The following is a 26,044-nucleotide window of genomic DNA, read 5'->3' on the forward strand; positions in this document are numbered from 1 at the left end:
CCTGTGGGAGCTGCGCAGCTCCATTCCTGCATGTTTTTTCAAGGTGTTTTTTAATTAATGAAACGGAGTTGCAGGGAATTTGTTCAACTCGAAGAAAGGGAAAGACCAGCTTCCAGCTTCTGCCCTGCTCTTCCTCTCCCTTCCTGTGTTCGTGATATGGAAAGGTTACCCCGGAAGAGCTTCTGAGAAATGCTCGCTTTGTCCCAACCGTAGTGCCCTTGCAGGTGCATGTTGCTCGTGTTAAGGAATGCATTTTACTATGCATCTCAAGAGCATTTGTGGCTTCTTTTAAAAGTAACTTATATTTTCAGTAAGCTGTGGATTCTGATGGGATTGTTTACTAGAGAGGTTCAAGATTATCTGTATTGGTACCCTCAGATCCTTCCTTGAAGACTTTAAGGTCTGATGTTGAAACCTTGAATGATTTATAGGGTTGCTGAGAGCAATTAGCTGACTGAATTCCTTTCTTTACTCCCTTATTAACATTATCTGCGGAAACTATGCAAGGTTTACATATAATTGGCTCATGATTCTCCACTGCAAAAGTGGAGGGACCTGTGCCAGCTTTGTCATTTTACTTGCTCTTTTATCCCACAGATTTACTTAGGTAATTATACCATGAATATTTTGCCATGAATAAACATGCAACAGCTTTTCAAATTGGTACAGCTATTTAGTGGTTCAAGTGTAAAATTTTTCCTTGCCACTTCAAAATTAAAATTGTACTTGATATCAAAAAAGTTTAAGTGCTGTGATGGACCAGAATAGTGACTAAAAGTGACACCACCTTACAAAACAGACTTGCTCTCTGAGTATGTGTTATCTGCTCAGTGGCTGAGTTTCTAATATTTGCTATTCTTATGCAGACAGGAAAACAGTGAACAGTAGTATACTCCTTTGGAATCATCTGAAACCATGGCTTTGTAGCTGTTTATATGCACTTGTCAGTTCTATGCACCCAATGACCTACCAGAGTTACATGTGCAAAACTCAGGGCAGTATTATATGACTAGGCCCTTGGTATTTATCATTGCCTTTAATAGTCCAAGGTCAATTCTATTGTACTATAATCACAAAAGACTGTCTTGCCGTCTGCAAACTGAGCAGGTTTTAAGTGTGATTTGCCGATATATACACTGTTGTTACTTTTCTGACTAAAAACATTAATGGTATTCTTCGGCACATCTTGAAGATTGCCAGAGATTTAATGATTGTAATAAGCCTTGTAAAGCTGTATCTTAAAAAACTCTAGCAAAATTATGCTTATACCAGGAAAGTACTGAGGTATGTATGATATTGTCATTTTTTTGAGTATGCCTGCTGCTTGGAAAATCATGCGAACTTGTGCCAGAGGAGTCCTGACTGTGAACGAATATTTTCAATCATGTTTATAGTTACCAGGACCTATTCTCACAACTGAATTATGTAACATCACACCTTGACACTGAACCGTGCCATAAATCAAATCCCTCCTGATGGGAGAGAATTTTCTAAAAGTCCTTGCAAGGAGTTTCAAAGATAAAGCAAGACTTTTCCTTGACTTTCAGTGCTGCCGGATAGTTGTTTATTAAGTCTTATCAGAGGAACAGAGCCACTAGCATGACCCAGGTACAGCATAGAGCACAGAAAGCAGGAGTGAAGTCTCATTATCAAGATTTACACGGCCTTTAAAAGATAATTTAACCAATAGTTACTAAAAACATATATTATTTCCACTTTCCTACCAATTATTCAGTAACACGGGCAGGAACTGCGGAATTCTCTATCCAATCATCCCAAACTACTTTTACTGCAGAACATGGAGTAGTAGAAGAAGGAGAAGAAGGTTTAGAGAACAACAACAATCCTCCATTTTGATATTTTTTACTCTTACCTATTTACTACAAAGAGAAGCCCAAAACCTCTCAATTTTTCACCCTGTGACAATCTTACATAGTAATCTATCACCTAATTCACACCACTGTATTTTCTAGTTCCTGTCTGATCGTTTGTAATTTTTTCCAAGGTTGGAGGTTAAACCAGTGTTGTTCAGAGGGGTAAGAACCCTTAAAAACAGGCAGAGAAATATTCTCGGCACTCTGGGTTCCTACAACACCTGAATAGTATGGCCCTCTGGCCATTCCCTCTGCAGGCTTTCCTCAGCATTTGGTGCTTCTTCCTGTTTCAGCAGTTTTGCTATGGCTTGATCCAGTATAGCTTTGTGGTTTTTCAGTGTTTCCAAAGTTCCAGGAAAAGATATCTGGACTTCATGGAAGGCTTCCTCCAGGCTGATGGTGTTCTTGCAGAGACACTCCGGCAGTCTGCCGTGCTTGGGACAGCCCAGCTGGCTCACTTGGTATAGCATGGGACTCTTAATCTCATGGCCGTGGGATCCCTCCCACGGGCACACAGTCCTCCCAAGACTTCTGCGGCATGGGTCTCTCTTTCCACGGGCACACAGTCCTCCCAAGACTGCTGCGCTGCAGCTCCTGGAGGCAGGAATGACACAGGATCACCTTCTCTGGCTGGCCCGAGTTTTCCCCCTTCCGCGTGCATTGTGCTTCCTGCTTTTCCTCCTCTTGGTGTGCAGGAACATCCATAAACTTCTGCACTATGTTGTGGAGGTAGGAGTTGGGCTGCAGTTCCCTGACGGGTGACTGGCAAAGTGGGCACCAGGCAGGACTCTGCTGGCACCGGAGTGCCTGCTTGGTGCAGTCCCTGCAGAGGTGTGGCTGCAGCCCAGGGACACAGGGCTCTTGTAAATGTCCAGATTTGCCACACTTTATAATTTCTTAGTAAATCCATGTTGCTGCTATTTCAGTTATAGTTTTATATCAGTTGTTTGCTTGTATATCATTCATTGATATTAACTGCTATATGACAAATTTTTGGTAGCTTTCTCGCACTGGTGAAGTCAAGATGAGTTACATTCTGGTGTATCAGAAATTTTATAAGAACACTCTCAACTCTGAATCTAGTTCTGTCAAAATTTGAGTGATGTTAATTTTAAGTTCTGCTAAATGTAAGTGTTGTAAGTTTATATGAGGCTAAGGCTACGTTCTGTTGAGTTTAATTGTTGTTAATTTATGGGATGTCAAATTTAAATTCTGTTAATTTGATATTCTGTTACGTTTAAGTTCTGTTAGGCTTAAGTTCCGCTGAAGTTAATTTCTGACAAGTTTAACTGCTGTTCAGTCTTAAGTTCTGTTATTTTAACTTCTGTTAAGTCGAAGTCATAGTCAGCTTGATTTATGTTCAGTTTCAGTGACGTTAACTTTAAGTTCTGTCTGGTTTACTCTCTGCTATGTTTAAGTAACAAGTTTAAGTGAAGTTTAGCTTCTGCTGTAATATGCTTGTTTAAACTGAAAGATGCAGTTCTTTTGTTATAGAGATAAGATTGAACCGACTGAAACAATTATGATAAAGAATTGATAAGCAGCTGTTTAAGAACATGAAATAATAAGTTGTAAAAATATGTGAAGATTCAGTATGCTAAATCCTTAAATTCATTGGAAACTCCATGGGTATGAATGTTCTGCATTGGCCAATTGGGATGGTTATGCATAACAATTTTTGCTGTTCCATCTTTCACAGGTAACAAAGGAGAATGACTAACAGTTCTAAGTTATGGATATTATTGATTGTAAGCTGTTCAGTCCTTTCTTGCTTGCTTTTATTTTGTTTTATTGTCTTATATGCATAGATATATGAAGAAGTATACTCTCAATTTTTAAAAATAAGTTACTGTAGGTGTATTATTAATTCTGAACGTATTCTTAATATAGCATGAATTCACTGACTTTTATAAAGGGCATTATCTATAAGATGTTATTTGATGTTATGCGTATGCATTTCTTTGATTGTTTGCAGTTTGTTTATGGTACCGTTGACTATTTAGCTAAGGATGGATGATAAAGCTGGCTGTTATACAGACTTTCACATACTGTTATGTAACTATCTGCAAGACATGTATCATTTTAAGAAACTTTTCCAAGTGTTATTAATACAGGCTTGATTCTAGGTTATGTTAGGGGAACCCTTCCAGTTAAGGCCTTGGCTCTGGCCAAGCCCTGGCCCTACCTGGTTGGGAAGCACGCCAACAGACCCAATTGAGTCACTTTGACTTGCTCATTTGGATGTATAGAAGCTGGACCCCTTTTTGAGGTACACTTGGAGGCCTTGTCCGGGAAGGTCCTCCAGGTCCTCTTTGTGAAACAGGGTTCACCAGCTATGGCAGACTCTGGGTGATGGTCCAGTGTTTAGGCAATTGAAAGTGTATTGTTCTAAGGCGCTATTCTTTTGTTGTGTGATATTGATTACACGTCTTACTTTGCTTTTTTGCTGGGTGTAGGTTTATTGTTTCATTACATGTATTTCCTTGCTTTTATGTCGTCTTCACATTCATAGTGACAGACACACATGTTATCATAAAAACAAAAAGGGGGAATATGACCTCTCAGGAATATCTAGATAATGCAATATTTTCACTAAAGTTTTTGCAGGTGGATCATCAATTTTGATCCCCAGCAGAGCGATACCAGTCTGAAGATTTGCATGTGGGGAACCGATTTCTTAAAGGTTTTACATAAGGATCCACAACTGTATGTGCAATGGCAAGGCTTAGATGATCTACTAACCTGTGGTGGTTCTCGACCCCCACATGTCCTCCCCAGATGGGGGAGAAAGTCCTTGCCAGGAATAAGAGACGAACAAGACTTTTGGATCTTCTTGGTCTTCAGGTTGTTTATTATATCTTATCAGTAATTTACATGCCGCCAACATAGCATGAAGCAGAGCAAGTACCAAAAGACAAAATGCAGGAAAACTCAAGGCCCTTTTAAAGTTAAATTACCCAATAGTTACTAAGTACGTACATTATTTTTACTTTTCTACCAATGCCTAATGAACTATCTATTCACGTAGCCTGTACTGCGGCATTTTCTAACCAATCATTCTGTACTACCAACACTGCAGAAAATGGAGTAGGTGAAGAAGAGGGAAGAGACCTGAAAAACGACAGGCATCCTCCATCTTGCCTTCATCTGCTTACCATATTAATAAACCTAAACTCTAAATTTTTCACCCTGTAACAAACTATGTATTATGCTACCACCTAACTCACACCCTTGTAGATTCTAATTCATCCCAAAGCCTTGGCAGGTTTCTCCAGGGACAAAGGTTAAAAACAGTGTTTCCCTGGGGGGATGGATCCCTCAGGACAGGCAGAGAAACATTCCCTGCACTTTGGGTTCCAACACTAACCTAGGGGAGAAGGTACATATGTGTTTTATTGCCAACAGGTCTAGCATGGATACCTGCCTGACCTGACAAGCATCAATTGCCTCTGAGAAAATGAGGCCTAGTGAGAGGAAAAATGACCCAGCCACCATCCAGCCCTCGTGGCCAAGGCAGGAGCAGGAGTAGGACTGCCAGGAACATGGCTGTGACCTGAGGGCTTGTGGAGGCAGCCAGCCAACTGCCTTGTATCCTACTGCATCTACCGTCATGTTGTGTTCCTGCTGACCTTCTTCAGTTGTTCCCTGTTCCGTGCCTCCAGAGAGACATTCGGTGGTGTTGGGGTCTGTGTTTCTGGCTGGTGGACTCCCTCCTGTCTGGGCAGTGTGGCCCCTGAGCTCCAGCCATAGGAGCTTTGGAACTGTGGCCTTTTTCTGCCAAGTGCAGAAGAAGCAGCAGCTCTCTCTCTCTGGGAAAATGGGATACTATTTTTGTTTTCCTATGTTATAAATCTCCTTGTCAGTGGTATGGTTGTTCTTGGTGGGTTTTGTTGGTTGTGATCTGTATTCCATATGTTTTGTCCTGTGGCCAGCAAGTGGCCATGGCGGTCTTAGTGGGGTGGGCTTTACAGGTGCGGACTGTTTTAACATTAGAATACATGAGCCCTTTGCTTAAAAACAAAAAAGGGGGAGATGTGGCATTTAAGTAAAACCTTATAAAATGAAGGCCTTGTTGCCTTTGTAAAATTATGGCTCAGGCCTGCTACTTTTAACAAAGAAGGACTGTGAGAAAAGTCCGTGAGAAGAAAAAGAATTAGTTTTTGCCCATGAGAATGTAGTATCAAGAGAAGCAAGAAAGCTAAACAGTAGAAGGAGAAAACCAGCAACATATCTGCACCTGTTATTTTTCTGAATGCTTGAATGCTTATGCTATAGGTAGCCAATGGTAGTATATTGAAGTTAATAATAGCCAATGAGTCTATTGTAGTAGTTTAGGAGCCAATGAATCTGTGACACAAATGATAACATACAAAAGGTGTATAAAAGAGGCTGCTTTGTTTAAGAAACGGCTTTTTGGCCCTTGAAAGAGGCACTGTCTGTGTGTGTCGTGACCACCTCAACAGCGACAAGAAGTAGATAATAATTGTTTTCCCCTTTGCTTATGCATGTGTAAGCTTTCGCTTTTGTTTTTCTTTTGTTTATTTTCTCTCCACTGTGGTGCTGTAAAGGGGAGTGATAGAGCAGCCTGGTGGGTACCTGGCATCCAGCCAAGGTCAACTCACTACGTGTGTACTGAAAATATTCACCAACTTCACCGGTAAAGCTAGACCTGAATCATACGTATTTCTTGTCATGTACTTGTGACATACTTTACTGTGGATCTTACATTAATGTTGTGATTTTAACTATTGATTGTTTATATTTTAAATACTATCTTGTCTCACTGATAGATTAATAGGATAAAAACAAATACACTTTCTAAATAACAGGCATCTCATTAATAATATAGTGGACCTCTTGCACAATTTAATATGCAATTATTTATTGTAAGCTCATTGATTACATCTTGAGAGTATACATTGACATATATTTGTGAATGGATTGCATTCTCATGAAAGATGCTGGGTCAGTCACAGTGGCAAATGAAGTCCAAGCTACTATGGTCCTCAGCTGTCTGCCCAAGTGAGTTAAAAGGATAACTAAATTCAGTCCACCAAGCTAGATAATCTTCAACCTCTGCTCAGTTCCGTAAGGTTTCAGCTGGCCATGCTACTCCATCTAGCCCAGAGTTATTAAGGCAAGCACGAAGTGTCCAGTTCTATTTTTTTTTTTGTAAAATATTCTACAAATACCCATCTCCCTACAAATGCTGAAGGCTGTAGCTGGCTGTGTAAACAGATCTTGTTTGAATCATTGAGGTAAACTATTAAAAAAGTCACATAATGCTGTTCTACCTTGCAGTAAGCATTTGTCATTGAGTAACATTATTGCTTTTACTCTATTTTTACCTTCCTGCTGTGATTTTGAATCTTTACAACCTCTCCTAACTTATGACCTAGGACTCAATTTAAAAAGAAGATGTCAAAAGAAATTATTTGGAGCAAAAGCATCAACTCTCCAATTATTTTATCTTTCATCAACCCAGTGAAGATAATTGTGTAACACAGGGGTAAAAGGCAGGCATTGCACTTCCCTAGCATTTCTCCACTGAGATCTCTGCCCTCCATCCTGTTTGATGTGTCTGTCAATGCTGAGAGCCCTTAGGTATAAATTTTCATTCTACAGTAAATTCACCTTTTCCTCCTTACAGACACAATTCATGAGCAGGCAGAAGAAATTTTTGCTTTACATTTCAGGGACTATAGAGTTGACTCCTGCCCTCTCACCTTCTTCATCTATCCCATCAGCTCTGCATATGGGAATTTTCACTGTGGTCAGTGTTATTCCAGGAAAGGAAAGCTGACGAATGAGGTAAAGTGTCAGGCAAAAAAAGCAGTCTGAATCATTAGTTGATGTTTTACTGCTCTGCACTACCACTTCTCTAGTATCTAGTGCCAGGTACTGTATGAGTACCACACTGCACAAAGCTAGATCTGACCTGAGGTGGATTCCTCATTGACAAAAATGCTAGGAAGCCACTTGTAGTAAACTGACAGAATCCTTCAAACCCTAAGTGTAACTGAAATTTCTGCCATCATCTCCATTGATGCTTGCTGGGAATTATGAGATGGAGATAAGCAGATAAACACTTGATGATAGTTTAAATTCAAGTGTACAATTGAGAAAATAATTATTTATAAAGATGAAAGAACTTTTTTGTATGTGCTGCCACTTTGAATGACCCTTGATTATTTACACTGTATTATAGAAATATTGTTGTAATCTAACTGTGGATTGTGTCTCCATCCTTTTCTTCATCTTCCATAATCACTGTTTGTTCTTCTTCTGTAAACAGCCTGGTGCCTTAAAAAGAGAAGACCACAAAAACCAACCAAATCAAACAAACAAGCAATAAACAAACAAAAAATAAAGATGAAAAAAGGAGTTGATTTAATATACTACTTTTTAGAAAATATCAGGCTAAAGAGAATTTTTCAGTTTTCTCTTATTTCTTGATTTTAATGTCATTTTCCAGCATCATGTGAGTTACTCCTCATTTATTTTTGGCATTTCAGTCTCCTAATATTTAGGGAACTAGAATTGAGTCACTGCATTTTTAGCTAAAATTATTAAGCACTCTTAAATCCAGCATATTTTTGCTACCTGTAAAAAGAGACTCTGAAATTTCATTTGGGAACCTGTTTGTTAGAACGGTTTGGGTATCTAAATAAGGGAAAGAGCTTGCATGATGAAGCAAATACTGTAATTAATCTTTGTGATTGAAACAGCTTCTGTGGACATGTATGTGTTTCTTCTATGTATATAGCCATACTACTTAGATTTTTCAAGTGCAGGTGGCAAAAGAGACAAATGTTAAAATACCCACATGACAAGTGCCATCTCCACTGAAATTATATAGTATCAATAAATTGCAAAAGCTTCTGAATTAAGAACAATGTGAAAATAGACTTGGGTTGTAGATCATACCTCCCACAAATCTGTCTCTTCTCCTTTCTCTGTGTCTCTGTGTCTCTCTTTCTCTTTTTCTCTGTTAAATCAGTAAGTCCACCCTTTGGTGATCTGGAGGCTTTTATATGATACCAAGGTATAACAAATATTGTAACTGCTCTCCTCATTAGAAAATAAGTAAGAGTGATGTGAGAACAATGCATTAGGTACAAAATGTTTTTGAAACTTATTTTAACATATTGTGCTGGGTTTGCCTGTTTCCAGTAAAAAGCAAGTGACCTCTGTGATGGATTTTATGCCCACATGCCTTCGTGTGGATGTTAACAGTCTACAAACAGGATGAGGGATACCATTGCTTTGAGACCAATGAAATCTCTCCTTTTTAATTTGATCTCCTACTGTTTGCTAGCCAGCCAAGCTGTTTTGTCAAACCGAATTGTTTTGCTTCTTTCTGCATCAAAAGTACTTTCACAGAGAAGGCTTTCAGTCTTGACAAGGTCCGAAAATAAGATAATACCGCAGAGGAAGATTTTCTTCAAATTTAGAGTCTTTTCAGAGGTGACGAATTAATGGAAATATTGACCTATACTGCCATTCATTTAAGTTAGCTCCTGCTTCATTTATATGCTGTTCTTGTGAACTAGCTGGTTTCACTAGCACTATAAGATAAACTGAAAGGTATAAATTAATGTTAATTTGAAACACAAAGGACTTCATTTGTTCAAGCAGCAATTGAGTAACCATTGTTGTTAACATCAAAGAATGATGTCATTTTATGGAGATGGATGTAAATATTCCCCACACAGACTTCTATCCCTATAGGCAACCTAGACAAACACAGATATGGTTTTTTCCTGTTGTCTTTGGGGTTTGGCTTATGTGTTCTCCAAAGGGGAGTGGGGGTTATTTGTTGTTGGTTTTTACATCCTGGACCATTTGAGGAACAGGGAAAATATAACTAATATATGGTTAAAATGTACCTTCAAATGTGTGACAAAATTCAAACTATGCGCATTTGCTATTGAGAGAATGACAGAAATGAATGCAATTTTCAGTTCTTTTCAATTATACCTCCAATGACACTTGGTTGCCTACTGGTGAAGCCACTTTCGAGCACTTGGAATGGAATCAAAGCAGCCTGCTAAGATGCTGCCTCTCTGTAGAGGGCTTTTCAGATCCTGTATTCTGGATCTGTTTTCCAGGGATTAACTGCCTGTGGCAGACTTGTGCCTGTATCGGGCAAAGTAACCTATGTATTTAAATGCCTGAATTCCATTCCCTTCCTATTCTAAGGATGCGTATTTACTTTTCAAGATACATACCAACATACATCATTCTGCTGGTTGAAATTCACCAGTGATGGCTCCATGATTTGCTATGAAAAAGTTACTTGTTTTGGTTGAAGGCTGGTCCAATATTTGCTTACTTTCAGATTTATTCCATTAGGTAGCACAAAGAAGCTAAGCTCTTGTGGAACTGCTGTGTGAAACAGAACCTGAATTATAGTCTTGGAGACCTGAGAAGACCCAGCAGGACTATGTGAGCTAAATAAATATAGACAGACCTTTCTGTCCTGTCTCCTTGTTATTAGTGTTGCTGCAGTAAGCAGCACTCAGTGCTACATGGTGTCTCCTGTGACTTGCTAATGAGGACTGTCACCATTTCTAATATATCCCCTTCAGATCCCCTGAAAACCCCTTTTAGATACCAATTCAAGAAACTCCACTTAATTCTAGTAAAAGAGCTTAATTGAGTATCCACTTGAACAGCTGTCCACACAAATAGTTTGTTGTAAATGCAGCTAAAATAGCATATGTGTTATCCCTCTTTGTTTTGACCAGCACTCCTAGGACAATCCCTTAGCCTTTTGGGTGGTCAGAGAGATTTTCTGTCACAAATAGAAGCAAGTGAAATATACCATATAAAATGAAGAAAATTAATTTCTCTACTGGGTGACATGTGGTCCAAGTGAGAAGCAGAATCAATTTTGCACCTTGCAAACACCCAATCCAATTGGGAAATGCAGATAAAGAGAGGGGGCTACTAAATTAGTTATCTGAAATCTCCTCTGCAAGGTTCAGGCTTCTAAATGTATTCAGCCTTCAAACTTCTACTGAAGTGGCACAGTTAATATTATGCCATATCCATACAAATAAGTAACGAGCAGATGTCTCCTTCAGTGGAAAGTTTTCCTTCAGTCAGCCAACAAATTGTCCTTCTGAAGGGATTAGACTCAAAGACAAAATATAATCAGAATTCTAGTGGTCTTTTTTTCCATATCACTTGACAGTAAATGGCTTGAATCTGATCCAAGCCTGTAGTCAACTCTGGAACACTCTATTGTCATCCCCACTTAGCAATATATAGTCCATTAACTAAATTAATGGTCTTCAGGCCTGTGGGTTTGAGCTAGAATGTAAATACATGTGTAAATATGGGAAAGCAGTTCCTGAAGTGTGGCTGCCTGAGGTTTTCTAATCAGATATAACTAGTAAAACCAGTTTCAAAGCCTCGTTCTCATAGCCTAGAAAACCAGTTAAGGTGGTTCCTTTAGGAAAATACCACACCCCCATTGAAAACCTCTGGGTGAGAAGAATGGACATTTAACCATTCACCTCTTGCCTCTCCCAACTCAGCTGCAGCAGTTGTCCGTAGGCAGTCTGTAGACACGTGCTATCGTGTTTTTCTGATTTGTAGCCCAGGAGGAGTGGCTTAGATCTAGGTGGCACCTGACAAATAGATGATTTAAGACAACTTCTTCTTCCTAGTTTCTAGCTTTCTAACAGAAACAGTCATGTTTCTGTGAGCCGTTGTTCTAGAGTCTAGCCAAAAATTGCAAGTACTTGAAAGTTCTGTTGGAAATTATGATTACATTGTATTTACCCTCTGCTTTCTTTAGTCAGATCCCTCGGCAGATATTAACAGAACAAACTACCAATCCTTAAAATATATCTGCAGGATGCAGATATAATTCTGCATTTCATATTACAGACAGCTAGGAAAACAGAAGTAGGGAGGCTAAGTGATTTATTTAAACAGCAGAGAAAGACTAACTTAAAAATGTTTCCCAAATCAAACATGCTTCTCACTCCTTTAAACCCAGATCTTCCAAACTGCATTCAGTAAAGCACATTTTCTTCACAAGTGATCAGAGGCATCATATAAAAGAAAAAAATACTTTCCTAGTGTTATACAAATCACTATTGTTTTGACTTCCCATATGTATTCCCTTTCCATTGTTTTGCATTAAAATGATGATTTGCCCTTGAAATCGCTGGTGGTCCACGGAAAGTTTATAACCTGCATCTCTGGGTTACATCCCTCTCTGAGCTTTGAATCCTGAACTCTACTGGGAACCTTTGGAGTTCATCAGTTAGCAAAGTGATTCATTGGTGTTCCGGTTTGGTAATGATCTTGCTATTGATTGTGGTAAGCATCTGACCCACGACTAGCATGGGTCCATCTGAGAGCTGGGGACCTCTGTTTGGGTCTTACATTTCTGTTGTCTCTAGCATCTGCTCTAAAAAGGCTATAACTAGATAATCAGAATTACATAAATATACTTTCCTTCATTACTTCTTAATTTAAATAAGAGAGCGGGCATGATCATGAAGCACAGTGCAGCTTTATTTAGCGTACATTCCTGAACTCTTACTCCTGAGTTTACCCAAAAAACAGGTTAGCTCTATTCAAATGATCCATTGTAGGGGTTCCCTTCCCTTTCCCCTTCCCCTTCCCCCTCCCTTTCCCCTTCCCCTTCTTCTTCCCCTTCCCCTTCCCTTCCCTATTGGCATGTTATGTATGTAGTGTGTATGTATTGCATGTTATGCTAGAAGCACAGAATTATCTTTAAGGTGCTGCTAATGAGAAGTTCACTTGCCTTCCTCAGTGCATGTTAGGGATTGTGGAGTGAAGAGGGTATTAATCAATACAGCTTTGCTCCAGGTTGTTTGAGGCATTTTAGTGCTGGTGGCCTAAAAATTTCTATGTGCTTAGGTTTGAAAAGCAGGGTAGTAGCTGGCTTTTCAAAAAAGTAGGATTGCAGTTTTCAAAAGACCATCGAGTGACCAAATGCCTTTTCTTTCTCCCTGTCCTTTCTATCCCCAGGGCTTGAACATGGGTTATGTAATAGATTTTTCATGAACCCCCACTGCTATTATATATTTAGACCAAATAGGTCCAATTCAAGATCTGCTAAGTACACTGAGCAGAGAGCAACCTCCTTTCAGCCTTCCAAGTATATCTCTGACACTAGCCACTTTTTGCTTTAGGAGGATCTTTACCTAAGTTTCTTACCTATTATCAAAGGTGGAATGTGTATTGCAGGTGTATCTTTTCTCCTGGGCTTTTTCTGCTCCAGTTCAGTGATTTGAGGGACTGGACTCACTCTCTCTCTCTGTGACTTCTCTGTGATACTGTACCTTTTCAGCAGATTATCAGATGAGTCTGAAAGTATGCCTGCAAGCAAGAAATAAAGAAAATGCTACTTTAGCCTATTTACATTGAAGAAACTTTCGCCTATGTAACTTTCCCAAAGACTACTCTAAAGTACAATAGCACAACTGATCTGCTGCATGATGTACCTACCCTCCATTTCTTTCAAATTAATTATATCCCATAGGCTCTAGAAAATGATGCTATCATTGGCCAGCTGGCTTCTGATTGTACAAAATGCACTAAATTACAGCCCATCAGAAATTGTGGAACAGATGAGTGTAATCTCCTATTCCAGAACCTTAGATATCTTACCACAGTAGCTTAATTACACAGATGATCAAGACGTTAGTTGGGAACAATGTGACCATACAGAAGCGGCTATTTTAACTAGTGAAACAATGTTTTCTTTATGATATGACAATTGCAGGAAGAAAATGCAGCTCTCCAGCCTCTGAGCTGCTCTTTCTAAGAGAGAATTGCTGATGGAAGATACAGTGAAAACTGAACAGAGTCAAATTCAATATCTGGATTACAAATACTGGAAAATCCCAGTTGCTTGGTTTTGACTTGAATTGTTGTAGATATACAGAGAAGCATACAAACAGTTACTAGCTAACTCCTCCATGTATGTGCAACATGGGAAGAAGAACTCAGTAATACAAGAGCACAGCTCTCTCCCTGGAGAGTATAAAAAGGAGTGCTTGTTAGCTTAGAGTGACAAACATTTATTCCCACTGCTGTTCTTGGATCATTAGGTTTCAGTGGCAGTCTCCTGCTTATTCTTCCTTTCTCCAGGTTGGTGGCATTTGGCTCTCGAACATCTATATTTGTGCCACAGCAGGCAGCATCCTACAAGGAGCCCCTTTGTTGCTGCGATGTTTCTGTCTTCCTGAAGCACCTACCCTTTGCCAGAGTCCCCATATCACATGAGCCCTGTGATTTCCAGGAGAAGCATCCTGCAGTGGTTTGTGTGCTTCACTGGTCTACTCCCAGTCTCATTCCCATTCAGCCTCCCGCTGTGCACTGGATGTTAGTTTCACGAGAAAGTGCAGGGGCTGGACTTGATCCTTTCGGAATTTGGACCATATCCAATTGGGACATCTAGCATGGCTCAGCAGCTGCTAATAAATACACATCATTTCACACATAAATGTAACATCGTTTAGCAGCAAAACTATGAGCTCCACAGGAGCATGTTTTTCAGAGCATAAACCTACCCACCTTGATATTTCCAGAAGTGAAAGCAAACCCTTCAGCTAACACGCAGTGTCTTTGAGAAAGTCAGACTCTGTTCACCTGCCTTCCCAGGTGCACATGCATGCAGCTGTGTTCCTGTCTGCATCCAAGGGGACATAACTGAATGAATATTCTATGGACTTTCACCCAGCTTCAGTCCCCAAAGATGAATTGGGATTTCAAAGTCAAGAGATTTACTGCTCACCTGTTAGAGGTGGTGGAGTGTGCCATGCTGGTGTATCTTTTCTCTTTGGCTTTTTTTGCTCCTGTTCAGTCTTCTGGGAAGCTGTGAGGGTTTTACCTTTTCTTGGTTTTTTTTTGAGGTCACAGCTCTTAATCAGCTGCTCTGAAAGATCTTCTGAAGGGAAAAAATATAATGGAAATTGAAACTTAGGGGAAGTAATAAACCAGATGGTGAAAATAAACACTTTGATAATAGTACTTTAATCCAAGTAAATTAAAATGCCCAGGAAGAAAAATCTCTTAAATATTTAGAAAGCCAACAAAAGAGGCCTCTGTGCCACGCTACATTGGAGTCAGGTGACTTAGGTGGGCCTTCTGTGTTGTTGGCAGTAGACATAAAACTGAGAGAGAGAGTTGTGGGCAGCTTGTGTGTTTACATGTCAGAGGGAAGTCTGCATTATTGTGTGCAGAGGTTCCATGGCCACCCCTGTTTCATCCAGTGGCAACTGTGTGGATTGTGTCTTCAAGAGTTACAAGGGCAGTTTTGTGAAGGAAAGTTTTACTTATATAGGGTCAGTCTGAGGTACTGCTAAAATGAGCCAGTTAGCCAGTATATTGTTCCCTTCAAGAGTTAGCTTTATTTCCAGAGGTACTGAGCAATTGGTATTTGCTCTTTATTTACATAACATTATGCTGGATTTTTGTTTTTCCTTTGAAACAATCCTTTACTCAGATGACTCAGAGGGTCAACATGACTTTTTCTACAAGGGTCTGTATTTCTGGGTGTTTATGCAAGCTAAAAATACTGAAGATAGCTTGTTGTGGTAGTACATTCCCCTCCCTCAACTCCTCTTCAGGCCTGCTCTGCAATCTCTGAGCAGCTTCTGACAAGCCTTAGTTGAATCAGCTGAGTGGTGAAGTGCCCCTTAACTGTGCCAGTTGGGTGGTGAAGCATCCATGACCATACTGGGTGCTCCTGTATGGTAAAGGTAGGAACTATTCTGACAATATCAGGAACATCAGCAATCCGACCAAGGTGAGGAACAGAGGATAAGCAGTCATTCTTATTAGCCTTGGTAAGTAATTTACCTCAGTTGTAGCCCAACTGAAATGGTACTATTGTTAAGAGACCTTTTGAAAAAAATGAATTGTTGCCTGAGTGTAATAGTACTATTGTTACTGGACTTTTTGGGAAAAATCATCTTGTGACGCTACAAACAGCAGCACTAAGTAAGGCTGTTTGAGCTCTCCTGGAACACAGTGGGGCCTCTGAGTGGGATGCCTCTTGGAGCTTGTGAACCCTCAAGTTTGCAATTCTTGAAAGACCGTCGCTGACAACGAGGTCTAGGCAGATACCACTGCCACACATACATACTCCTTGAGGTGCAGTCCATGCCTGTTGAGAAACACCTAAGGGATTTGATATGAGTATTGCACTGAGCCTGAGGGGAATTTTTGATGAGTACCTTTACACTAGTAGATATAGATGTATACATTTTTTTTCATGTGTTCATGCAAGCGAACAGATTATGGTATGAATGTTGTTATTTTGAGTATATAATTAACTCACTGCTATAATTGTAGCAAATCCTATAGAATTACTTTAAAAAATAATAAATTAGTCAATGATTAAGTGCTTTTGCACCCTTTTCTTATATCCATATGCTCTGCACCCTTACCCTCTTGCATCCCCAGTCTCCATGTAAATAATTCCAAATTGCTTCTAAACCAATTTAATTATGTATGCTTTGTCTACACAGTAAGTAATAGAATGAACCTTGCCACTTACCTTTGTTAAAGCTGAATTCTCATAAATTCATATTAAAACCTGCTTTTTGCCAATAACCTTGATGATGGTTCTTTAAGCATTTTAACCACTCATTTGTGAACCTCACATTAGTATCATCACAGAAACCAATGCTTCAAATTCTTAAAAGCTACTTGTTTGCCTTCAGCTGGGCTCCCCACACCCTTACCCAACCCCTGACTGCAGACTTGGATGCAAGCACGACTTTGTTCCAGACTCTCACGCTATTTAAGGCAGCTGTTATGTCTGTGAGCCTGCAGGTAGATGTGGGAAGGATGGCCTCTGGGTTAAGGCCCTGGAGATGTGGGTTCTTTTTCTGGCCTTCATAGGCTTTCTTCATAGTCCTAATGAGGTCATTTGCCCTCCCACTGTTTCAGTTTCCCAACAGTAGAATGAAACTCCTTCTGTATGTACTTAAATAAGCAATTTTATGGACCAATTATGTTTGGCATACCAGCAGTTGTAAAAATGGTGTCTGTGGCTAGAAATGCCATGTAGCTGAGACAGAACTAGGATATCTTCCTTGCAGTACAAATAAACAAAATTCATAAAACCTGTGGTGAGACAATTTTTTACAAGGAAGTGAAATTGCATTTGTGTTGCATTATTGTCACCACAAAAGTAACAACGAGCAAACAGATTTTTGTTTCTGGGTTTCTAAATCTTCAGGATAATTTTGCAAGATAAGAGTGAAATCATAGCACTTGAAGCACAGGTAAAGACCATGAATATGCAAAAAGCATATCTATCAAGCATGAAGTCTGGTATTCAGGAGTGTGGCAGAGCAAAGACAACCCTGTAAAGTGTAAAAGTTGTGTGAAGTAGCTTCAAAAGGAAACTGATGATGAAGGAGAAAACATTTTTAGAAAGCTGTCCCAATGATGGCAAATGGAATGCTTGAAACCTTTTACTTAAATTGCATATGGAAAATATGGTCAGGGAAAGCTCAGCTATATCCTAGCTTTCAATTTACTGTGGTATAAATAAGAAACTGCTCTACTTTTTCTACCAGGGAAAAGATCAATGACTTTTTCCATTCTCCTCTTTAATTAGCTTCACTCTAGTGCTTCAGCTGATATTTATATGCAGGAAAAATGCTCTTTGTCTTTCCATCTGGCACTAGAAGTGTCAGCAGAAGGTGTAATCTATCTGTTTTCATGAGGGCTTAGTTGTATTGCTGGAGGGGAAAAATGGACACTGGACAGGACTTTATGATGTGAAGGCACCACCCCTCATTAGTGCAATGACATCATCAAATAACACTTACCTAAATGGTTACACTGAGAATCTTGCTTGTCCAGTCTGTCGTCTGGGATATCAAGTGGCTGAACACATTCAGTTGACATCATTGAAACAGGCTTTTTTCCTCCTTTAAAGATACCACATCACATAAAAAAAAAGAAAGCAGCAAGACATAAAACGGACATATTGGTGTTACCTAACAACTGATGAGGAGCTCTTGTCTTCCAGCAATCTGCGGACCTGATTTTTCACTCACACATGCTGTGATGCATTTATTCACTGCCTTGCTTACACACACAGTAACCTGTTTTTCCACCTACCTTGCTGTAAGCAACCCACACTAGCATGGATTTGTGCTACAGAAGAATACTGACTTGGAGCATACAGAAAGTAATATCTCATACAGAAAGTGCTATCTCATACACGAAGTAAATGCTAGGGAATAGGATGTTTTGTTCTGGTTTTCTTCTCCATTTTTTCTCAACTGTAAACTAAGGATTATATTTGGTGTTTATTATATGAACCAACTTTAATTATGAATTCTGTTGATTTAGTCTTATAAGTCCAGCTCCACTAAGAGACCTCGCATACCCCAGAAGAACCAGGTGTAAAGTGCTGCCTCAGAAAGATGGCCAGTGCCCACAGACCCCAAAGCCATCATGAAATAAACTTACTCATGAAATAAACTTACTCATCACTTTGGTAAGAGCATGGGAATCCATTTCACACAGCTGTTTAAGTGTCCATACTCTGTAAGTCTCACTGGATTTCTGTTTGGACTATTTTGTTCCCCTTTACTTATAGCTGCAGTGGGTGTTGAAGCCCATCCTCATCCATCCTTAACACCTGAGCTTCCCCAGCACCTTGCAAGCTGAGATTTGATCCTGGGGCTGCCACAGATGCCACCACAGAAAGAAGAAAATTAGACCATTTTTCACTGCTGATCATTTCTAAGGTTGCTTAGCAGAAACTCATCAGAATGACAAAAGCAATGTTGAAGGGAAACAACCTTCAACCTGAAGGTGCAGTCCAAGTGATCTCAGTATCTGCCTTCATCCAGCAACAGCTGTGGTAGTTTCTTATTCACAACCTCTGTTCTCCATTTTCAGGGAATAAGAGCAGACAGTGACTTGCTTGTAAGGAGGAGAAAAGCAATGAGGAAAAGAAAAAAACTGGAGACATTATGACTAGTAGATGAAAGACAAGTAATTGGGAAAAAATAAAGGAAGGGGAGGGAGAGAAGGAAAGGCAAATAAGAGAGAAAGGTTAAAAAAAGGCAGCTGGAGAATAACAGTGAAAAGGAGGATGGGCAAATCGAAGACTAAACTATGGGAGTTTGGTTTTATCTTGCTGCAGGAAAAGAAATTACCTTATTATTTCTCTGTAAATTGCAATGGTTTTTTGCTGACAAGAAACAGAACAGTAGGAGAGTTAGTCTCATTTCCATGACTAAACTTGCATCTATGTATAGAACAATTAACCCTTGAGCAAAATCCAGTCACAGAAACATTTGTACAAGAAAGTCGGAAAGGTTGCACTGATGTAGTTCTTCAGAGGATGGAAACATGTGTCTTAAATGCCAGTGACTTAAAAATAAAGGGGTAACACTGCCTGGCAGCGTCAAATTTGACTCAACTCGTCAACATCAAAAGTTGACGTTGACTGATACTGTACACATGGGATTAATTCCCTTACGTTTCACTATTTAAAATTAACAAAAATTTGTAATATTCTGCAAATTATTAAAACCTTACAGAATCAGGCCTAGATAAAGGATTTGACCTCCAGATGTTCGCCGTAGAACTGTCCCAGTCCAGCCTCACATCTGTGCTGAAGTGTTATACTGTCTGAAGGCTCATTTGCCTTCACTGCAAGAAAAATCCTCCACTTGGGAAGACCCTACAGAAAGAAATCTTCGAAGGCACCTTAACATGGTATGGTTGTTCTGTTTATTCACTGTATAAATAAGCTATAGCTAAGGTTTAAAATGAAGCAGACATAATTTTATTTAATACAGAACTTATTATCTGGCCATATGAAGGCCTGCACTACATTTTTTGATTTGAGGAAGTTTTATTCTTCAATTCCATTTGATTTTATTAGATTTGATTAGGACATGCTGGCTAAATATTACGACTGTAGGTAAAATGTTCTTTTCTGAAGAATACCCTATTTACAAGGTTTTCAGTAAAACCAGGGATATCATTTCAGACACTGTGGACATTTTGGTTTTTAACAGGTTTGAGGCAAAAAAAGGCTGAGGATAGATAGCAAAATTTAAATGTAAAATTGGGAGTAAGTTATATTTGCTGGAAATGGCTTATAAAATATAGTTAAATTTGGTTATATTTCAATTAGTTGCTCATTGAATTATTTCACTTAATAGAGATTAAGCTTTGTAAAGAGACAGTATAGGATTGGTATATGCAGATTATTGAGAGAATTGCTTCATTGTTTCTTCTTAATATGGTAGTTTGAAAAATATTATTCTAAAATACATCTCTTAGATCTGTGTTCATATTTTCATAGTCACACATGCCAAACCCTTGGCATCTTCGGTGCTTTAAAATGTTTTACAGGCTAACTTCTGACACTCCTCTTCCTTTTCTTTTCTAAGTCTACCCTGAAGGCAGCATTGTCTTGCTTACAAAAGTGTTTCTGCAATGCACTTTGTGACAGTCTGTGTGACAAAAGAATAAAAAGATAAAAATTACCAAAATATATAATGGATTTTGGTATCTTGGGTGTATATACATTGTGTACGACGTATGAATCTGTGAGTGCTGTTACATCCTGTCACCATGGATTACACACAGAGCTCTCCTTCAAAGGAAAGTTGCTGTATGAGCATTGTAATGGTGCTTTCCCAAACCACTAAAATCAATTCCTGCCACTAAGGAAACAGATTCCCCAGTAACATTTTATGTGGGAAGGTAGCCTGCTATGGGGACTGTATGAAGTCATTAACATGGCTTTACAAATTGAAGCAAGTTCTCAGATTTTCATGCATTAAGTGCAACACTTTTCCTAGTGTTCACATTAGCACAGTTTGCACTCTCTGCTTGCCATCAGTCACCTTGGTAGCAAATGCTTGCTATTCATGTGATGAATTCAGGTGGTTTTTTTCTTGCACTCTGTTATGTCTCTTGACATAATGATCCACATTCATCCTTTGTGCATCTGCAATGGTTACATCGGAGGTCTAATTCACACTCAGTAGAAGATACTTCCTGAGATGATACAGATTTTTCTATATGATTTAGGATTTAGTTGTCATTTGGCCAGAGACCTTGGTACAATGCAGCTAGGCTGTACTGCCCTCTGCAGAGATATGTGCCTAAATGAGTCACCTCAAGTCTCTTATTTCTGGGAAAAGAGAGAGCTGATAGACGCCTGGAATGCTTTCCTGAAAGTTGAGGCAAGTTCTAGCTTTGCCTACATAGTTCTGAGTTGCTCCTTGTTAGAACTTTTGGCATTAGATCAGATTGGCTCTACTTACAGACAGAGGAGGGCAATGAATGATAAGGCAGACTGAAAAGTGCAGGTATTACTAAAAGCTACTTCAGCCTCCTGTGAATGAGGTCTCATGCTGAATCACTGTCATATAACAGCATGACTCCTTTGGGCATACACACTTATAAGACATGGTGATTCAGATGAAAACTATCTGAACTTTTCACTTTCTGGGTATGAGTTTTGGATTTTTATATAGCTTAAAGCACATACTAAAATTTTTTCAAAATTCTCAGTTGCTGTACCTGCTTGATTAAAGTGCCCAAACAAAGCTATCCTATTACTCACTAACATAGTCCTAAAACACACAAATACTTGCAAATAATAGGACTACTCCCTTTCCTTAAATTTTTGGTTTCCATAACAAAGTTCACCAATGCAGACAGTTCCAGGCTTCAATTAGGTAAAAATATTTCACTAGAGACAGATAAAGAAACGTGTTTTGGTTTACTATTTTAATGCACAATTGGCTTAATGTAGATGTTTGTCACAAGTAATCAGCCTAGAGTTTAGGGAATACTCAGTACACCTACTCTCACATAACATGATGTAAATCTTTCAAGGCCATCCGATAATGTGACATTTAAACCAACTTAAAATGAAATCTCACGAGAAAAACCTACCTTGTAAGATAGAAAACTAAAGCTTTGAGAACAAAACTAATGGGCTGGACTTATTTTTCATTTGATCTTGAACTAGGCACGGAAATGGCTTGGGGGGGAAATCTCCATTTCTTGTCTTCTCTTAGGGTTTGAAGGGTTGTAGGGGCTATGCAACTACATGGAATTACATACCTATGGATAGTTGTATGTAGTCTGAAGGGGCAATGCAGTTCTCAAGTGAGTCACCCATAGGTGATCATTCTTACCTATAAGATGGAGAAATGAAGTTCTGATACGCAATTCTTATAGAAGTTTACAGGGGTTATGTCGGCATCAGTGTCAATACTCCTCACCATTGTACATTAAGGCTTGTGATTTCTTTGTATATTGAATATTTAGAATTTCTGATCTGGCCCTTTATAAGGTATCCACAACCTGTGCTTCTGAAGACTTCAGTAGACCATCTGGCGCATGTGGTATTGTATGTGGATGTTTTTCCTTGTTCAGGAGAGTATTTTGTTTCCACCATTGACAAAATTCTGAAGAAAAGCATGCTAATTTACAGAGTATGCATAATTATTTAAAAAAACCACTGGCATGTTGACAGGGATGCTACAAAAATAAAAGTACTTTTGAGAGCATCCTTGTTGAGTGACAGCAGTCAATCTGAATTTAGTAAGTTCATTTTGATAGTTGGCAATAATGTTGCCACAGAAGCCTGTTTGGCCCTGTTTACTTATCTTCTGAAGCCAGAGCAATTTCTAAGAACATAGAGAGAAGCAGAGGCAGAAACAGAGGCAGCTAGGGTCCTGGGGTAGTACTGTGTGCACACTTGTTCGTCCACATTCTCATAGGCAGGGCCTGGTCTTGCTGCTGCTAGTGTACTCAATAGCTGGAAATGGAAGTATGTAGGAGTATCTTACAGGCTGCTGCCAAATGCAGACACAAGGCAGAGGCTGGACTTCATTAGTTACAGTCCAGCCTGGACAAAAAGCAGCATTTTGCTGCCCTGCCCAAAGAGCTGCTCTGGCCATGAGGGTTTGCTCTTTAAGACTGGTGCCTTTTTTCCCACCAAGCATGCACTTACAGTTTCCTGGGGGGTTTTGATTATTAAATTATTTTCAATTGGTTTGCCCCTTCCTGTCTTGTTGCAATGAGCACATGAGCAAGCAGGGACAGGCAGGCTTCCAGCATCCTTACCTGCTCCTTCTTCCCTGCATCCCTAAACCTATAAGGGAGGCAGAGAGAGAGACCTGTCATTCCTGCTGTAGCATGCCCTCTGTGGAGGGCTCTGTAGTGTGAGTAGGCCCCTTATTTGCTTGAAGTCATTTACAAATGCATAAAGAAGGAATAAGATATTGGATGAAGCCATCTTGCACACACCTGCCCTATACAGAAATCATGTGAAACAGGAGTCAAGGAGAATGGTACAACATCTGGCTGCATTTGGCTTCTTCTATCTTCACTCAGCAGGCAGCCTTGGTACCTTTATCAGAAAATATGCACCTTCACCCATATCCCATCCTATCCCAGCCCCATTACAACTGCTTCCTGGCAAATCATGTGAATAAAGCAAGATTACAGTGGTCAGAGTAGAAAGTCCTGCAAGTAGAAATTCTCACTGTTACTGCTCTGCAATCCAAACCTTTAATTACAAGTTTTACTTTCTGTTTAACACTACTCTGTTGGAGTGATGCCTTCCAGGGTACAGAAGACAGCTTCATGCTAATGCACAGAGTTTCTTCTTCAGTTATTTAGGCACTAGGCTGCTCTCCACAGGCGTATAGTCAGATTACTCTGATTTTTACTTATATGAAGCATATTTAAATCTTCTTAGCAAATACTTAGATATTTGAAAACCTGGTCTGAGTGCCTCCTTCTACCCAAAACTTTTGCTACTCATAATAGCATGGATGGAGAAGTACCACAGAATTGTCTGGGAGCACTTTCTTCTCACAGACAGTGTGCTTCTGGATGCTATTTCAAAAACCCTGGCTGGTTTGTGGACTGATTCCCACTTCTAGCCATAAACTTGTAAAATAAATAAAAATATTTATTTGTTTCATTGAAAAAATGTGAGATACATTTGCACAGGTTCTGGTCACAAAGTTTTTGTCTTTGGAGATAATAAAAAATAAAAAGTCTTCCCGAAATTTTCCTTGAGGTACAAATTAACCCCTTGCACATGCCAGACTTAGTAATGAGATAAGAAGCCTCTATACCAGTTCCCACTTTGCTGACTTGCATTTTCTGGTGGTGAACTGTCCCAGCAGTTGAAGTTAGTGCTTTACTTTTCTGTAAAACACTCTCCTACCCATTGCCCTAGCCATAAATTCCAGACTCAGTTTGGTCATACCCCAACTTTCCCCATATGGGATCATTCCCAGCCCATTCCCTATGCAGCAGGGACTCTGTGCTTTCCTGCTTGTCCCCAGAGGTGATAAGGCAACTTGCTGGTGGTGGCTGCTAAAAAAAAACCCAAAACAAACAAACAAATCCACATGCCCCCTCAAATAAAAAAAAAAATAAATAAAAAAGAAAAAGAAAAAGAAAAAGAAAAAGAAAAAGTAAATCCAATCCAGAAGCCACCAGTCGGGAGGAAAACGTGTGGCTGCAGTACTTACTGAGTGATGTGAGGTAGTAGGGAAGGTGCAGTTTGTCGTCAGGGCTCACTGGAGGATCTTTCTGGACTGGGTCTGCAGCTGATGCTCTTGCCTGTCTTACCCAGGGATAAGTGGGAGCTGTCACTATGGCAACGCTGCACTCAGGCGTCCTCCTGGAGGCTAGGGAACAGCACCATCACTCTCTGCCTCACCAGCAGATTCTAATCCTGTTTCCTTCCTCTTCCATAAGTTGCAGAGGCCGAAGGAGAGGCAACAAGATGCAAGGGAGACCAGAAGTACCTCAAGGCTGAGGCATCATTCCTGCCAGATGACCAAGAGCCACAGATGCTGATGCTCTCAAAGGAGCAAGGGAGGATGTGAAAGCTTTGTCACAGAGAGCCAAAAGGTGAGCTGCAGCTGCTGTGTCTAGAGCTGCAAAGAAAATCACAAGGGGAGGGAGTAAGGCTGATACCATCAGGGACCCAGGGGAGAGTTGAGAATAAAAGGGAAGCAAGAAGGCAGGGCACACATCCAGGAACAGCACCATAAGCATAGAAACTGATGGACACTGTCTCCAGCACTGAGGTTCAGTGATTACTGCATTTTTTTGTGTATATATCTAGCCACAACCGATTATACAAGCATGGTGTTTATGGGGCCAGGCAGGGAGTCTTCCAGTTGTTTGCCAGCAGAGACCAGTCTCTCTTATTTTAGCCCATGCCTTTGGATGGAACTGTTGCTTCAGCTGAGGGAAAGAAATAAAAACTTGTCTGACATTGGAAAAGCTCAGGAAGAAATACTCCACTCAGTGGTGGGACTGTGAACTGCCCCTCTCTTAGTACTCATTTGCAACAAAAATGCCTTTGTCTAAAACTCTGAGGGCTCATAGTTGCAGTTATCTTTTCTTTTCCCCCACTCAGTGACTGCAATTCAAAAGCACCAGTGTGCACGGCATACTTTCTTTCATAAACGGTATATTGGACAGAAAGCCCAAAGGGGCAAAGTGCTAATTGCCAGCCCTGCAAACTGTGCTACACCCTTGGATCCTTTATGTATCCTATATGGTTCTACAAAATTCCAAGCATGTTAAATGCTCTAAAGGCACCACCTGAAAGAACTGTGAGCTTTCTTCATTGATGCCTGAGAGAGACAAGTACATTCACTGCTTCGCAAAGTGTAAGTCACCTGTGCTTATGTGTCTTAGTGGCCCACCTTTAAAAGCAAGTTCATAAACGCTTAAATTATTCCTGAAAAAATGGAGCAGAGGCTCCTAAGAATTTTTTCTGAAGACTAATATTTCTCAATTAAAAAAAAACCCAAAACAAACCAAAAACCCCCAACCCCCCCAAACCTCTAAACTCCTCAAACCACACAAACCCCAGCCTAACTTTTTATGAGTTGCCCACCTCCATCATTGTCCAGACCTCTCTGTTGCAGTGAATTTTCAATTAAAAACCCTCTAATCTTCACTGAAATGTCTTTTACTTAGAAACACAATTATTTCATATTTTTCTTTGAAGTCAGAAAATCAGAATGAGGTGAATGAAATGAAGTGGTCAAATCAGAAATATGTTTTGAAACTCAGCTGAAGATTGCCTTTTTATTGTCCTGATTGAAAAAGTCAGTCACCCATTTATA

The 26,044-nt window shown here is 39.8% G+C and overlaps 1 protein-coding gene and 1 long non-coding RNA gene across 5 annotated transcripts in view; one reads left to right on the top strand and one right to left on the bottom strand.

Annotated features, from left to right (window-relative positions):
• Window positions 1–26,044, top strand: part of LOC121671978 — a 31,764-nt gene that overhangs the window by 2,585 nt on the left and 3,135 nt on the right. For both annotated transcript variants that reach the window (XR_006018694.1, XR_006018693.1), the window contains one exon: window positions 24,657–24,812. This is a non-coding gene — a long non-coding RNA (uncharacterized LOC121671978). The remainder of the gene's footprint in view (window positions 1–24,656; window positions 24,813–26,044) is intronic.
• On the bottom strand, window positions 6,735–24,527 carry PPP1R17 (protein phosphatase 1 regulatory subunit 17). 3 transcript variants are annotated; one of them, XM_042044353.1, is made up of 5 exons: window positions 24,428–24,527; window positions 17,714–17,826; window positions 14,662–14,811; window positions 13,080–13,241; window positions 6,735–8,177 (listed from the first exon to the last, which is right to left on the bottom strand). In XM_042044353.1, the coding sequence occupies exons 2-5, from the start codon at window positions 17,793–17,795 to the stop codon at window positions 8,098–8,100; spliced, it is 474 nt and encodes a 157-aa protein (XP_041900287.1). In that variant the 5' UTR covers window positions 17,796–17,826; window positions 24,428–24,527; the 3' UTR covers window positions 6,735–8,097. The 3 variants fall into 3 exon arrangements, with proteins under 3 accessions (XP_041900287.1, XP_041900285.1, XP_041900286.1); XM_042044351.1 differs by having other exon boundaries at window positions 14,662–14,814; window positions 24,428–24,525; XM_042044352.1 differs by having other exon boundaries at window positions 14,662–14,814; window positions 17,714–17,815; window positions 24,428–24,524.

The sequence above is a fragment of the Corvus kubaryi genome, unplaced genomic scaffold (assembly GCF_017639235.1).
Source record: "Corvus kubaryi isolate FWS band 111438036 unplaced genomic scaffold, C.kubaryi_AGA036_p1.0 37398, whole genome shotgun sequence".
NCBI lineage: Eukaryota > Metazoa > Chordata > Aves > Passeriformes > Corvidae > Corvus > Corvus kubaryi.